Source organism: Lineus longissimus, chromosome 9, assembly GCF_910592395.1.
Source record: "Lineus longissimus chromosome 9, tnLinLong1.2, whole genome shotgun sequence".
Lineage (NCBI taxonomy): Eukaryota > Metazoa > Nemertea > Pilidiophora > Heteronemertea > Lineidae > Lineus > Lineus longissimus.
The window spans coordinates 8,837,128-8,853,016 of record NC_088316.1 but is presented as its reverse complement, the minus strand read 5'-3'; the positions used below and the strand labels follow the sequence as shown (position 1 = coordinate 8,853,016).

The 15,889-nt window shown below is 42.0% G+C and overlaps 2 protein-coding genes across 6 annotated transcripts in view; both read right to left on the bottom strand.

The window, feature by feature from the left end:
• The window catches only part of LOC135493846 (centriole and centriolar satellite protein OFD1-like), a 462,799-nt gene that overhangs the window by 103,056 nt on the left and 343,854 nt on the right, over window positions 1-15,889 (bottom strand). For all 5 annotated transcript variants that reach the window (XM_064781463.1, XM_064781462.1, XM_064781465.1 and 2 more), the window contains one exon: window positions 2,154-2,286. In XM_064781463.1, the coding sequence (XP_064637533.1) occupies window positions 2,154-2,286 (133 nt within the window). The remainder of the gene's footprint in view (window positions 1-2,153; window positions 2,287-15,889) is intronic.
• LOC135493845 (uncharacterized) lies at window positions 4,433-11,366 on the bottom strand. Its single transcript, XM_064781461.1, has 11 exons — window positions 10,923-11,366; window positions 10,424-10,509; window positions 10,047-10,118; window positions 9,708-9,782; window positions 9,311-9,445; window positions 8,695-9,123; window positions 7,940-8,278; window positions 7,488-7,599; window positions 7,058-7,304; window positions 6,340-6,619; window positions 4,433-6,108 (listed from the first exon to the last, which is right to left on the bottom strand). The coding sequence occupies exons 1-11, from the start codon at window positions 11,362-11,364 to the stop codon at window positions 4,903-4,905; spliced, it is 3,423 nt and encodes a 1,140-aa protein (XP_064637531.1). The 5' UTR covers window positions 11,365-11,366; the 3' UTR covers window positions 4,433-4,902.

Sequence of the window (15,889 nt, the reverse complement as noted above, 5' to 3'; positions counted from 1 at the left end):
GCCAGACCCCGTTAGCGAAAGATGAGCAAAATAGGTGGAATGCCTCTCAGCTGGATGTTTATAATAGGTCAGATAAGCTGATTGATTGCACTCCAAGGCCTTCCTCCTAGACATCTGCTATTGCACTACAGACACCACCTGCTGTGTTAGGTTTACCTGTCTTACTGGGTTCATTACACTTGGTGCAATATGGGTATGTGGATTAGATCGAATGCACTCAATGTGTTGCTGAATTCGTGCCATGAATTGTTATATAATGTTATATAATGATGAGTCATGGATTGGTCAAGGAACAGTTGCTTCAATGATTGTGATGCAGAGAAGCAGTGTATGCTTCTGCATTGGTTTCTATCTGATGTCCATGAAATTTTCGTTCAAAGTCACTCTACAAACCCTTGGCAGATTTGAAGCAATATTCCTGTTTGTCACTGTTACAATACACCTTGGGATTTCACCCCAGACTGACCATAAAATTCCTCGGCCAAGGTCTGCATGGTCTGTGTGTTAACAGAACAGGTAAAGATGAAACAGCATGCTTCATGCTAAACTGGACATTGCAGGATAGGCAGTATATCCACACCTGATGCATTGCAATTTTTTTAGCTTAAGTTGAAATTGGACGGATAGTTCTGACCTGGCTTCAGGGAGTCTGTGTCAGTAAGTAGGCCACGCAATAGCATACATTATATAGGTCGCAGGGATGTGTACTATTTTCAAGTTAGGTCGAGATAGAGGCAAGGCTCCTCTCCTAAGAGTAAGGGTGGGGGTGGTCAAATTCGGATGGATAACAGTGAGCCCAGGGTAATCTAGTTGTACCCCATTCTGTCCCACCGCTTTGCACACGATCGCTCTTCGCAGGGCGGAACAATATATTGTTTAAAGCCTTCAAGGCCCCTACATCATTATTGTTTACAGGCCTAACTTAAAAAGCAAGGTACATGTTTTAACCAGTCTGATGAAAAACTATGAAAAAAAAAAATGTTTTTTTCACATAGGCCTACTATAAACAAACAGTCCGAAAAAGCAGTTACATCCTGCACCATGATCAACTACAATATTGCAATATAGAAACAAGCATCCGACAGGACCAATCAGGTCTTCATCTGAAGCATTGCCATTAGGCCTACATTGAGTACACTCTGATTTTGTCAGATGATGTGCCACTTACAGACAGGAGTAACAATAACAAATTCTGTAACACCTGCTGTGGTAGGTCAGCCAGACATGCCATAGGAGATTAGGCTAGATTGCGCTAATCTCTGATCACGCCTGATTACCCTAATAACAACATCATCGGGCAATTCAAAGAGAAACTCCAACCTCACGGCCTCAAGGCATTTGCCTTTGCAGCCTGAGGTTCGCTTTTTAACCTTCGCTAACGGGATCTGGCTGTAATGTGATTTCAAAATTTCAAAATCCAGGATGCATGTTTCAGTGAGTTCTCTAGACTCAGCTTGGTTTGTGACCTAAGCAGCGAGTTTGATTTTTGGCCTTGACACAATTATTGATGAAATGTGCCAACTTTGCCAAAATTTTGTTTGACCTCTGTGCCCTTCAAAAGTAGGTCAAATCAAACCCGTATATTATGTCATGTAGTTTCATCAGAAGTATTGACAATAAAAATGTCATGGTTCTAGCTATAAGCGTTCATGAGATATTACCAAAATAAGGTTTTCAAAGATGGCCGCCTGAAGCAGAGAAAGTAGGTCAAATGTCTGTAATTTTTTAAGTCAGTCATGTTGCCATAAGACCTCCACACTCCAAGTTTCAACTTCCTTGACTCAACAGTGAGCAGCCCTGCCACCCTTGTTAACGACGATGGACGGACCGAGGAATGCACGGACCAACCCACAGACGACAGACAAGACCCGATGACATAAGCTCCCCCAGGTCAGCTAAAAACCAAAACAGTTCACCAAAAGTCCACTACTCCGACACCAGAAGACATTAGGTTGGTTATCCCAAAGGTATTGATATAACTGCACCTTCTCTCTGTCAGCGATGACTATGTCTGAGGAATGGTTGCACGGTTGCTAATTTATACCATTATATGATATACCCAGGTCAGGCACTCAATATGGTAATACACTGGGACAGGGCAGACCACATGCTGTCCCAATATTTTGGGTGAAAACTATTGGGTGAATACTTACATCATAGTATTGTCCTGCACAGTCATGACAGTTTGATCATTGTGACCAACATTTGAAAGACCGAAGGATGGTAGCAGGTTAATGCAAGCTGAAGATTTACTGCTATCTGTCCGTGTACCTTGATCACCGTGAGCTGCAAGAAAATATCACAGTTACCTTTGATATTTCAATAATGGCACAAAGAAGTTTTACAAAAGCATCCCAAAGCAAGCATAACCCCTCAGTTGGAAGATATTGACAAAATAGTGAAGTGATGGATTGTGAGAAAACAAGACCTATTTAGCAAAGAGTCAAATTGCACACAGTATTCAATAATCAAAATTCCAGCATCAGTAGTTATGTATGGGGTCATCGAGCATTATGTAATGTAGTCCGATGAGCAGTGTCCACAGAAAAAAATGGCCAAAATTTTATAAATACTCTAAAACCTTGAATACAAGGAATGAGGCTCCGCCCCCAATCGTTACAATGGTTTGAATGGGGATGGGCCAATAAGTCAGGTATTAATCTTTTATCAATGACATGGGCCAATGGAGTCGCACGTGTTATAATCTTGTCCTGATCTTGGCTGACATTGACAGTGAACGAAATCAACATCACTTATTACGGTAGGCCCATTTCTTTTAAAATGAAATGGCCAGGGCCATTGTGCTCACCTCATGTGGAGGAAAGATGGATAAAGAGCATGGTATTGTGTCATGTAGTGTTAGGTTTGATGTAGGTCCAAGCAATTACAATTTCCCCAAAATGGCCAATTTACAGTACATTCGACCTCTGTGACCTTAAAAAGTAGGTCAAATCAAAGAAGACCCGGGTGACACATTGAATGGTTGTTAGAATTAGATGTACCTATGATATAAAATTGGTGCCAATCGGGCAAGTCATTACTAGGAATAATGGCATTTTGAAGAATTTAGGATTTGGCCCCCTCCCTGGAGGCCAAACGGCAAATCAGATCGCACCAAACTTCGGTACCTGAGATCACCTGACCAAGGGGTACATGTGTACTTAAGTGTCAATCCATGGATAGACCATGCAAAAGGTGCTAAGGTGGGGGTTAGCAGAATTCAATGAAATTTGGTGGAGAGGTATATATGACCAAATGATAAAAGACTGTAGGATATTAGCCGAAACCATTCAGTAATTACCGAGTAATTAACAAAAATCTTAATTTGGCCGTCAAATTGCCTTCTCACATAGTATTTCAATGGCGAATTTTGAGCACCCCTCTGACGAAGACTGTAAGACCTAGAAAACTATCCCTTTACAAGGAGCTACTTTATGATATGGACTATCTATATCAAGGAGTTCATGAAACATGACCCCCCAATTAGGGAGTAAATGGACGAATTGTTACCCCTTACCCCAAACATTGATTTTTGTGGAGGCAGGTGTCGGGTGCCATAACTATTTCTCCACAGGGATCTAAATCACGGGATCTCTTGCAAAATATTAGGCATGACCAGCACTTTCAGAAACAGAAATAAAAAAACAGTTCACGAATCCCGTCTGTGAGTGGGGACCGAGTAAAGATGACCAATTTTCGAACATTTTCGAACTTTTTCCTGGTGCTGCCACCTGTTGGTAATGCATTGAACTACAGCACCCCAAAGCAAATAATGGAAGAAGCAAAAAGCAGTCATACTTTCTAGAAACTTAACCTGAGATTAGTTTTAAAAATCTAATTTCTGTCTAACAAAGTTCAATTGTACATTTGTAATGTGTAACAGTACTTTAATTTCTACATGACCCAATAAACTATCTCGAGTGTCAATGTACTTCTGCTTCAAGAATTTTTCTGTGGAGCCATGGCATAGCATTCCATCCAATGATTAAGGAGCCAATATCAGCTAATGAATCCAATATTGATTTCCCGAACACAAATTCAGTTGCATAGTGTGTTGGGGCCTACATGTTGCAGGGTGGGTATGCTTTGGCAATTTTCTCTTCGTAGCATCTGGACGACTTTATCTCACCAAGTTGGACACTAATGGTTCGTACACCATAGATTCATACACCATAGAGATTGTGGGTCTCTCTCGCCAAAGCCATTGGTCTCTGTAGCCATGCAACCATGGTGCCATGAATGGTGTCCACCCTGCCCTAATGAGTTACTCATAGAGTCCTGAATAATGGAATCCTGAAAGCTGGTCCAACTCTCATGTGATCTTATTAGATCGTAGAATATTCTCAGCATTGGACATTCCACATGCCTCAAATTTAGTTCAATTTGCAAGGAAGGAAGAAACTTGTTTCATAGCAAAATAACCTAAGATTTATTCAAAAATGGTTGATTTCTCATATTTACGCTGACATATAATCAAAAAGGGATAAGGCGAGCTTGCTGATACTTTAGTAGATCTCTGAAAATATACATGTTCACAAATCATAAAACCAGGTCCATCAAAAGTGCCAGCAGTGGCATGCATCGATAATCATATCAGGTGGTGTTACATAAAGTAGTCTTACCACGGACAGCAAAGTGAAAACCATGACCGACCAAAGAATTTGAAGCTGTCATCAAACGCCAAGAAGAAGAATAGTCAGCGGTACTAGAATGCAAGCTTGAATATCTAGAAGGTGTGTTATTGACAAGAAACTGGAGTAATACAATACAGACATGTGGTAAAGAAAGGGAATGCTTAGAGACAAGGAATAATGTTGTAACAAACATCCTGACAGCCGAGCAGCATGATATCGTTGTAGAATGATGGATACACGCACGATGGTGGATAACTGAGTTCAAACTTTACAAATCGACTTGAAGAATAATCTCAGCGCGTTGCCTAGAACGTGTGATCATGGTATCTGCCAATTCGTGAGCTTCATCAGTGTGGATGTCAGCTGTTCCCTTCTTCAGAGACCCACACTTTTGCTGAGCAGCAAGGCGGGAAAAATAGCTGCTCACTTGCTGCATTGTGAGCCAGTCCTCCTTTTGGAATCGTAGCTTAATTTTTTTGGCTACAAGGCTTGGATTTTCCTTCCTGCCTGTGTCCACCCCACGCATGAACTCCTCGAACAGAAAGTCCTTTACTGGGAGAGCAAAACGCTTGCTCTGCTTTTTTGACTTCAAAGCCCATCCTGGAGTGACAGCGTCTGTGGCCAAGGACATTTCCTGTTCATCTGCAGCTTGCTGGTGTGATCTTGTGCTCTGTACATGTATGGCAATATCAGACACTTTGGTTGCCCATTTTCTGGTGATGGTGTCCAATGTTTTGTCAGAACCTGCCTGTGGAGTGTGCCTCCCAAGAGCGATGTGCTCAAAGAGAGCTTCCTGTGTAGAGAAGGTCTTCCTGCATGTGACTTCCGTGCAGGTCACAACCGATGAAATCTGCCGTAGAGTACCAGTCACAACACGTGGAGACGAATACGGCAAAACAATGACAAAGTCTGTTGCCCCTTGTGGTTCAATGGCCTTTTTCAACAGTTCATCGTAGGAATAGAACTTTGAAGTTCCTACTCTATACCCCTGAGTCACTTCAAGTCCTGAGTCACCAAAGACAAAATTCGTGAACTTTGTGACACCAGGCCACACAATTCGGTCAGTCATTGCCTCCTCATTTACTTCGAGTGCAGCAACATGACACCCTCGAACACCCCCATATGAACTTAAAGCGGCATGCATTTCAACTGCATTCGTCACATTGTGGCCTTCATTAACGAAACGATTGATATGAGCCTTCATCGGGGCAATTTTGCGATCACAAATGTCTTTCCCAGCTTGGGCTTCGGAGAAATCATACTGCCGAATCCTGATTCCCAAGCGAGATGAAAGAGCAGGGATGGATAGTATCAAGGGTGCACAATGATAACATCCCGCGTTATCAGACCGCAAGAAGAACTCGTTGACGTCAGGAAAGCGGATCTTCATTTCTTCCATTGTGGCCTCGAGAACCGACAAAACAGCAAACCAATTCTGGGTGCACTGCTGCACAAGGTGCACGAAGCAGTGAATCTGAAATGAAAGTATAAAAGACTCAGTCACCAACATCAATGGAAGAAAATATCACATGGGATGTAATACAATGATCAGGAGCTGTTGAGGCTAACACTGATATTCAGGGGACCATATTCAGGCAATAAATAACAATCCTGTCTTTGGGGATGGTGATAGCTCCTGGTCAACTTTACAGTACAATAAAGTAAATATACTGCAAGTCTGCAAAGAATATGTGGTGGTACTCACTTCAAACTTTTCATCAGTTGTCTTAGTTATTACTGCAGACACGTGCCAAGAGATTCCTTTTTTCCCATACCAATCTTGCTGTGCCTCTCTGAATCGACTGGGCAGAAACTTCATAGCCCAATCCATGGTCAAAAGGGCTTGTGATGGCGTCATTTTGTCCAGTACATCCGTTTTGGCTTGCTCCTGGCATATTTGGCGGAGAAGATGGCTCTTCAAATTCATGACCTGTTCCTTAGCAACTTCAATGTCATACTGAACTTGCTCCTGTTGTTGAGGATACCTAGAGTAAAAAAAAGAAATAACATTGTGCATGTTCCTGAAGGTACATTTCTCCATGGAGGAGTCAATCACAAAGTACTCTCCACTTGGCGAGGGCCTACAGTTTGCCCAGGCTTACGGTACATAGACACACAGGTAAAGTAACCAAGTTGATGCCCCATTCAAAGAATGGAACAATGTAGGGTTACTGGGTAGGTGTCTTGCTGACTGGAAAAAGACACTGACAGAGACAAAACAGATCAGAAGTGATCCTTCCAAGAGTCAAATTCACAACCTAGTCATTACCTGTATAAGTCCTAACTCTCCGACCATTAATCCATCAATTCATAACTTACTAAGTGTACAGTGTACACTTCCCACCCACACACATGGAGCCAAAACATCTACTTCTAACTTCATAAGTTCAGATCATACAAACTTACATACAAGTAGTACTTACTTGTACTTCACAATTCCTGAAGATGCAGCTAGCTGAATTTCTTCCAAAACAGACTTCATGTCTTCACACTGGTCACAGCAGAGGTCATGAACATGGTCACACTGGCTCTGACCACCAAGGGCAAAGGGAATACAGTGGTCTCCACATCGGCTGCTTGTATGGACATTCATTTTGTAATCAGACTTCAAGTACAGCTTGGCTTTATCCAGTCTGCGTTTCTTGTCTTCAATCCAGGAACTGGAGTGCCCTGCAAATGTTAAAACTTAATGAGGGATTCTCATAGGCCTGAATCGAATCCCTCCTCAACTTTTCGGGCACAATAGATCAAAGTGGACAGACAAGTGTGATCAACTGATGGCAGTCAGCCAAAATCTTAATCAGGAGTGAAACTTGTCAAAATCATCAATGTCAATGGCAAATGTCAACTTACCACACTCTCCTAGTGTATTGATCGTTTCATGCAATGTCTCGAATGCATCTGTACCCTCAGAAACCACATTATCTAGGCCGGCAAGAGACTTTTTTTGGGAGGCCGCACATACCTGAGGGTAAAAAATAGAGAATAGAACACTACAAAGGCATCTAAATCTGAGATTCAGACTCGGGGCTCTCTTTCGATGTGTTTGTACTGTGTGATGGAGCAATTGATCAACGTGTCTGCTAATATTTAGCTCATAAAAATATTTTACTACAGAGAGCATCTTATTTCATCAAGCCATGATCGATAGCTAAATCTGCTCTCTGAAGCCAAATGTATGACTGTTTGTTACCATGGTAACAATAAACCACTCACTTACAAAGAACTGAATGGGTGAAGAATAAACAACTTTCACAGATTTTACTATGATGGCAATGATAGTTGACACAAAAACATTCATTCACCTGTATGATGCTGAACAGTGAACTTCTCTTCAGCGAAGAGAACCCAGTTTCCTCACAGTAGCCCAGATAGAGATCTATGATCCTCGATGAAATGACGGAACGAACAACGTTAGGAATTTCTAGTTTTTCCCCATGGCTCAATTTGATGGTTTTCGTTCCATACGCTACGTCTTGAAGGAATTCTGGTTGACTGACGAAGTCCAGGAAGTGATCGACCTTAACATCATCAAGACGTGACTTCTCGATTGGCCCAACAGAAACTGGTTGACCACTGCCAATGTCCTTTGCATGCTTTCTTGCCTGATCTATTCTGTAAACCGTTAGTCCTGGTATCATAGCCTACAAAAGAAAGACATGATTATTCTCTGAACAATCATACTTTTTATCATTTCATTCATTTTCTTTTTGCAAGCTAGGATATTGGATCATTGCAACCTGTTCAGCAAGACCCATGTGGGAGGTCAAAGCATCATCTACCTTTGCAATATCGAACACACGACTGTGTGGAGTGTGATGCAGTATCCAGCTTCAAGGGGGTTATACGTCAATTATTATGTACTTCATTATTACTAACTGTCTGTCGTACACGTACTATTACCTCTATCAAGCGAGTCGCACCAGTGAAAAAGGGCTAAGTTGTCTCAGGAGTATGTCAAGTCAAGATGCCAAAGATTAGGATATCTTCAAAAATAAATTTCACCATCAAGCCTGTGACTATTAGGTGGACACAAACAAAAGCATAATAATGATAATACCTGGAGTTGTTCTTTAGTCCTGCCTTCAGCAATGATTGAAAGCAATTGCCTCTTCGTGTACCATGACTTGGAATCTTCATAACACTTGACAATAGCAGCCAACTCAGATTCTGGAGACACCCCTTTCTTCTCTTTCTGCAGGACTCTTTCCAGTAGTGCCTCCTCTTGACCAGGTGCAAGGCAGTTTAACGACAAATTGATTGCTTCACGTGCCTTCTGTGTGTATAGTCTGACGGTGCTACCTCCACACTCTTCGATAGGTTTTAGCAAACGGCCTTCAACAGGTTCATAACCTCCGTACTGGAGAAAGGTGTTGAGTCCACCGAGTTTCACTTGTCGAGGGGCAGGCGTTGGTGCCCATGATGCATCAACCTCCATAGCATAGGGTGGACTAGGAGAGCTCCCACTACTCGATGGCTGGGGCGGAGACTGGAAAGAAAATGGACATGTCACCGAATATTGATCAACGTTACATGTTTCTAGTAAATAAAATCACTTATTTTCCGGTAAGGCTACATAGACCCAAACATGCACACAATGATGAACTTCATGGTTCAATAGTGAAGACATTGACTGCATACTTCAGGAAGAGCAAGAACATATTAGGATATCTCACCATCATTGTTTTGATGATGTCTGAATCTGAAGATAACTCTTCAACGGTCTGTACATCCGAGTGAATTTTGTGACCAGCACTCGACACCTCCACAAATCCTTCACCACATGTAGTACCAGTACGAGAAGCAGAAGGCTGAAAGGAAATGTATGTGTTTTTTCAGAAACGGGGTACGCATGCATCGATTACTTGTACAAATATGTCAGTATATTTCACAACTTTGATCAGTGATTGTGAACTACATGTATATGTGGCAATATAGTGTAGGTTTTACTTGTAAACTTAGTGTTGATCAACCATGACCATGTGAAATGGAACTTCACTCCACAATCACAGAATATCTATGCTGTGTTATACTTTGAACCGATACATTTTCCTTTAGTTATGAAGTGCTCACCTGAACATCAGAGTCAGTCCCAGATGTATCACTCTCTGCCTGTCCAGTACTCTCTGGCGTTGAAGGCCCACCAGACTGAAAGAGTAAAAGAGCAAGTTCCCAATTTTACTGATGATGCAGGCATACAAGATGTCAGCTAGTTTAGTAGAATATGTGTTCCACCAATTCATGATACTTGATCATGGATCGTGAATTACATGTGAAGTGATACAGCGTTGGCCAAGCTACAATCAAATGATTGGAACCTACCTTGCTTCATTATCAAGGTATGAAATTTAGTATTTTGGTACAGTGATCAGAAAAAAATTATCAGCCAAAATATGGTCACAGTATGCTTACCTGAACATCCAAATCAGTCTCCGATGCATCACTGTCTGGCTGTGGAGGAGCATGGAATGTGGAAGGGCCAGGCTGAAAGAGGAAATAGGCAAGTTCAAGCACAAAACTTTAGGCTACTGATGAATAACTTACTAACTATAAACCATGACAAGACACATTTCAAGAGCACAGAGTTTGGTGTTTGTGGTCATGTTATAGTTAGCGTCATGTTATAGTTAGCAGTCCATTTTTTCACTTAAGTTGAATGGCTAGGTATTCGCTGTCCCAAGACAAAAAAAAACTTGTGGTTTCCCACCTGCCCACAGAAACTTCATGCAATCAGAATTAAGCTTGTGGATATCACTACAGTACCGGTAGGCCTGTATGTACTTGTTTACCTGTGGCTGTGATAAATCTATTCCACTTGAGTGCTGCTTCAGTGTTATAGCTTCTCTGTGACCATTACTACAGCCTCTACAAATACCTGAAATTGAAATGACAACTTTATTTAAACCAGTGATAAGAGAAGAAGGCTGGGATTTGGGATCACTCAGGACTGAATTTCTCATTTTTATGCACAATTGCATGCCCTTCTAGGCCCTACCATTGCATACCTTCTAGGCCCTACCATGGAAGTGTTCGTGCACACCGAGTGTTATCACGTCCTTGGCTAAGCAAACTTTTTCATCTCGAGACACGTTTTTTGAAGACATACAACTGCAGCTTAAGTTCCAACAGACCCTGCCATGCCTAGACCTACATGTAGGCCTACCCTAGGCAAGTGCTGTGGCACCGCGCTATCCAAGGTCAAGAAGTAAGGCCACAGCAATGTTTACATACTCTCAGTGACAACCATGCATACTGAACTGATGCAAAGCCAGCGGTATGTACACTTACCAGTGCCAATTGGCATGAAAACATTCCATCTTTCCTGGACCTGCTTACTGGTGGTAGCAGAAATGCCACGGAAAGTCTTGCGTTTGGAACTTGTCGGATGTAGGGGATGCTGGTATTTCCTTGGTGACTCCCAGCTCAGGCCCAATCTGTATCGATGTATAGGGCATATGGTTTTCATCTTTAGTTCCGGATCGGACAAGTCAAAATAACCACAACGAGTGGCAATCAGCTCACATTCTGTCTGAACACCAGCATGTAGCAAAGGTACATCTTGACGCTTCAGATGAGCTTGAATGTTCTTTTTGCACTGCTGCAGCAACACAACACACACATCACTTGGATATTTTCTCATCAAACCACACTGATATATAGGGGAAATATCAGAAAATCCACAGTTTAGTGAGAGTTTCTCCTGACTTTCTCCAGCCATGCTTGCCGCCATTGTTGTTGTTGTCGGCTTCGGTAGGGCCCCCTATTGTCAAAAAGAGGAACCGCTTCTCCAAAAGGCCTAAAATCTTCCAACTTCATCAGCTTGTTTACTTGATATGGAAGTCTCTGAACAAAAATTTTATTGTGTCAACTGAATGATCTAAATCTCATACTTGCTCTGAGAAATACCCTGTCAACCAGTTCCCTGTGGAGAACGTTTTATATGTCGCTAAGTTAGCCCTATTTTGCAACTTTTGGGGGTAGGACAGCTAAAAAGGGCCTAAGTAGGGTATGTTCCCCTTAAATAAATAATAAACTGTAAGCATGAAAAAATTGCCAAACACCTCTACTTTCATTTGCATCTATGCAATGTCAGATCCTTTCACTTGAAAATGCGGAAAAAAATCTTCAAAGGTGACCATATTTTGAGCAAATTGGTCAGAAATTTAAAGGGATAATGCATTGAATGACATGGTAACAATTTTTTGCCCATAACTTCCCTGTCACGTGATAATTTGTGGAATCACTTCAGGGCCCATGATCATGTCCCAGGGCCAACATATGGTGAAAATATGAAGCAGATCCGTTGACCACCCACCTTAGCGTTTTTTGCAGATTTTGCATGGTCCAACCGTGGATTGACAGTTAATTTGTGATCAATAGTCATTGCAGTTAAGAAATGTGCCATAGTTACGGCCTGACGGCGAATTTACGCCATTTGACCTCTGTGACCTTGACAAGAAGGTCAAATTAAAAACATGTGTGACATATACTGTATGGTGGTTAGATGTACCCATGATATCAAATTGGTGGCAATCGGGCAAGAAGTTAAGGAATAATCACATTTTTAAGGTTTTTGGATTTTGCCCCCTGGTTGTCAAGTGGTGAATCATATTGGACCAAACTTCGGTCCCTGAGATCACCTGACTAAGGGGTAAATGTGTACCAAATTTGGTATCAATAGTCATTGCAGTTTAGAAACGTGCCATCGTTACATCCTAACGGCCAATTTACACCATTTGACCTCTGTGACCTTGAAAAGGAGGTCAAATCAAAAACCCGGAGGATATATGATGCACCTTTGCTAGAAGTACCTACCATATTCTTTTCAAAATTTCCCGACTACTATTAAGGGAGATATTGCATATTTTCACTTTTAACGTTTGGCCCCCTGGTGGCCAAACCATGAAACGAATCAGACCGAAACTTGGTCGCCAAGGTGTCATTACATAAGGGTACATGTGTATTAAGTTTCAACTCAATAGCTCTTACAGTTACGAAACGTGCCCTGCTAACAGACGAAGGACGACGACGACGACGACGACGACGACGACGACGACGGACGACGGACGCCACGGTATGGGATAAGCTCACCTCTGCTAAGAGGTGAGCTAAAAAGAGAGCCTATCTATCGTTTACTTAATAATTGATATTGAGGTTTTAGAATCCCCCCTCCATTGTAATGAATGGGAGCAGAGCCTCATTCCTTGTATTCGTGGTTTTAGAGCATATATGGCCAAATGTCGCAGTGCAGAATACAGCCACGTCAGTGACAAATCAATCATTTGATTTCATTAAGTTTCAGGTGATAGCATAGCAGCACCGTTGTTTGGGTTGTGACCCCAGCCGCTTTGTAAAGTTCTTGAAAGTACAGTTACCGCCAGGTGCTGCCACCAATTCTTCTGAAGGCTACATACCAACTTTTTCCCAATATCTCACTCGAAATTTGCAGGGCAAAAAGACCACACCCAGGGCATAAATCAATAGATTTTTGGCCGGTCATGACCATGATGATTTCAGGGCTTGGGGGTCTGAAGTTTTTCGGGTCGCTTTTGTCTTAATGCCGATACACACACAGCAAACTTTTACAGGCGATCTCTAGCAACCAGCAATATGTGGCAACCTACCTGTAACGTTCAGACGTGGCAAACTTCAGCAACCTCTCGGGTAAAAGGTTGAAGAAGGTTGAAGAAGGTTGCCAATAATTTTTGGAGGGAAAAGCTAATTTTGGGGGGAAATGCTAAGTAAAATGGTGGAGATGGAAGCAGAGAGCGCTGCTGCTGCAGCACTAGTCATTATTTTAGTGAATAAAAGACGACGACAGGCCAGTCAGAAGAAAAAGAGGTTGTGGAGGAAGGACTGGGTTGGTAGGAGGCATGAACTTGGAGCATACCATACCTTCTTGAAAGAATTAGCAATGGAGGATATATCAGCGTACAAGAACTTTTTACGTATGAATGCAACCACATTCGAAGAACTGCTGCAGATAGTAGCCCCGATCATCACAAAGCAAGACACAATCATGTGGGATGCCATATCTGCTGGCGAAAGACTGGCAGTCACTCTGCGCTTTCTGGCCTTTGATCATTTATTCCTATCTTTATAGGAAGAATCCTTGACATTGTACAGACAAGCATAATTTTCTAAATTTGCCACTAAAATGTCTTCACATTCAGTAGTCCAAGATGCCACCCCTTTGCCCTTTGCTTTGTTCATTTCCTCTCCAGCTATTTCACCTTCAGCCATTTTTATAGTCAAGTCATGTGATGGCATACAAAGCATTCTGGCATCTGATTGGTCAGATGCTAAAAATGTAACTGATACTCTGTTCGACCTGGTTGCCAAGAACCAACACGTCGGTTCCAGATTGCTGTTTGCTACAGGTTGCTACAGGTTGCCAGATGGAGGTTGCTATAGTTTGCTTGACCTATTCACACGCAGCAACCTTAGGTTGTCAGTATCAAATTCAGGATCTTTCAACCAGGTTGCTAGAGATCGCCTGTAAAAGTTTGCTACGTGTGTATCAGCCTTTAATTTCATGCATCCACCACGTTTCACTCCCAGGGCTCAACGGGTTGATTGGATCCCCAAATCCACACCTGTAAACATATGAGGCTCAAAGTTCATCAGAATGCTCGCCAGAATCAGCTTTAATTCATGATATCAAAGCAACTACATTCTGATTGAGCACAATACCAGCAATCCCCGACTTGGCAGTTGTGCATGTGCACTAATTAACCTCTCGGCTTGCCAACTGTGAGTGCTTAGCTTAGGTGCGCAACATTTTCAATGGATTGTCAGGTGATGGGGTTAGTTATGCATTTCGCCGATAGACCATTGGTTTCTTATAATGTCTACCTAATACTGTGCAAAGTTTCAGTGAATATAGCGAAAAAAATCCTGTGTCCACCCTCGGAGCGCTGTTATGCATGTATTGGTGAAGTTTGAGCAGGAAAAATCAGGATATTGGCCTCTTAGGTGTTTTTACGTTTTTGTAGTGATGATATTTTCATCGCTGCTAGATCCAAGAGATGGCAGTACCTTATAGACCCATTATAATAGGGCTTCAGATGTTTTGGAAGACTTCTGTGACCTTAAAAAGTAAGTCAAATCAAAAACACGTATGATATGTGATATATCCTTGCTAGAAGTACCTACCCTAAACATTTCATCAAAAACAAATCACTAATAAGTGAGATATCACACTATTTATGTTTTCAGTTTTGGCTCCCTGGTGGCCAAGTCAAGAATCAGAGTGAACCGAAATTCAGTGTCAAAGGTCATCTGACCTAGAGGGTCATGCATACAAAGTGTTGAGTCCATAGCCCTAGTGGTTAAGAAACATGCTACTGTTTTTGAAATAGGATACGACAGACGACGACGACGGATGATGGATACTGCACTGTTCTTTAGACTCACCGTACCGGTGAGCCAAAAAAGGCAGGGAGATAATCATGCAATAGTTCTGCTTATGGTATAATGGTTATGGTAGGCAAAAATGGGCTTGAACATGATGGGTGCTTTTGGCTTCATTGATGATTTTTAAAGTTTGCCTCCTGGTGGCCACATTTGTAATTGAATCCCAACTAGTTGGTCATTCGGGTAGGACTTTCCTAGAGGCATCTTTGTACAAGTTTAAAATGATCTAGGTCACATAGTAAAAGTGCCATGTTTGTTGAAATTTTCAAAGTTGCCCTATGTGACCTTAAAAAGTATGCCAAAATAAAAAACTTGGGTATTATGTCATGTATCCTTACTAGATGTACCTATGATAAAATATTTGGAATTGATCCAGTCTTTACTTTAGGAGAGTAGCACTTTTTGTGTTTCGGGTTTAGGCCCCCTGGTGGCCAATCCATATATCAAATCACATCGAAATTTAGTCTCTGAGGTAATTTGACATAGGGGTCAATATGTACAAGATTTCAAGTCAGTCACACCAGCGGTTACAAAACGTGCCACTATTGCCTAACAGCAATGCCCATAGTAAGTTTATTCAAAAACCCGGGTATCAATTCATGTTTCCATACTAGATGTACCAGTGACGAACATGCTGCTATTACCTAACGGCCTTGCCGATAGCAAACCTCGACTTCAGTGACCTTGAAAAGTGGGTCAAATCAAAAACCCGGGTTAAGCTCCATGCACCCACTGTAAAAATTTAATGATTCTTGCTAGCAGTGTTCGCAAGATATAGTCTAAAATAGGATTTCAAAGAGCGCCACCTTTACGGCAGCCAAGCAGCCAAATTGTGCTCA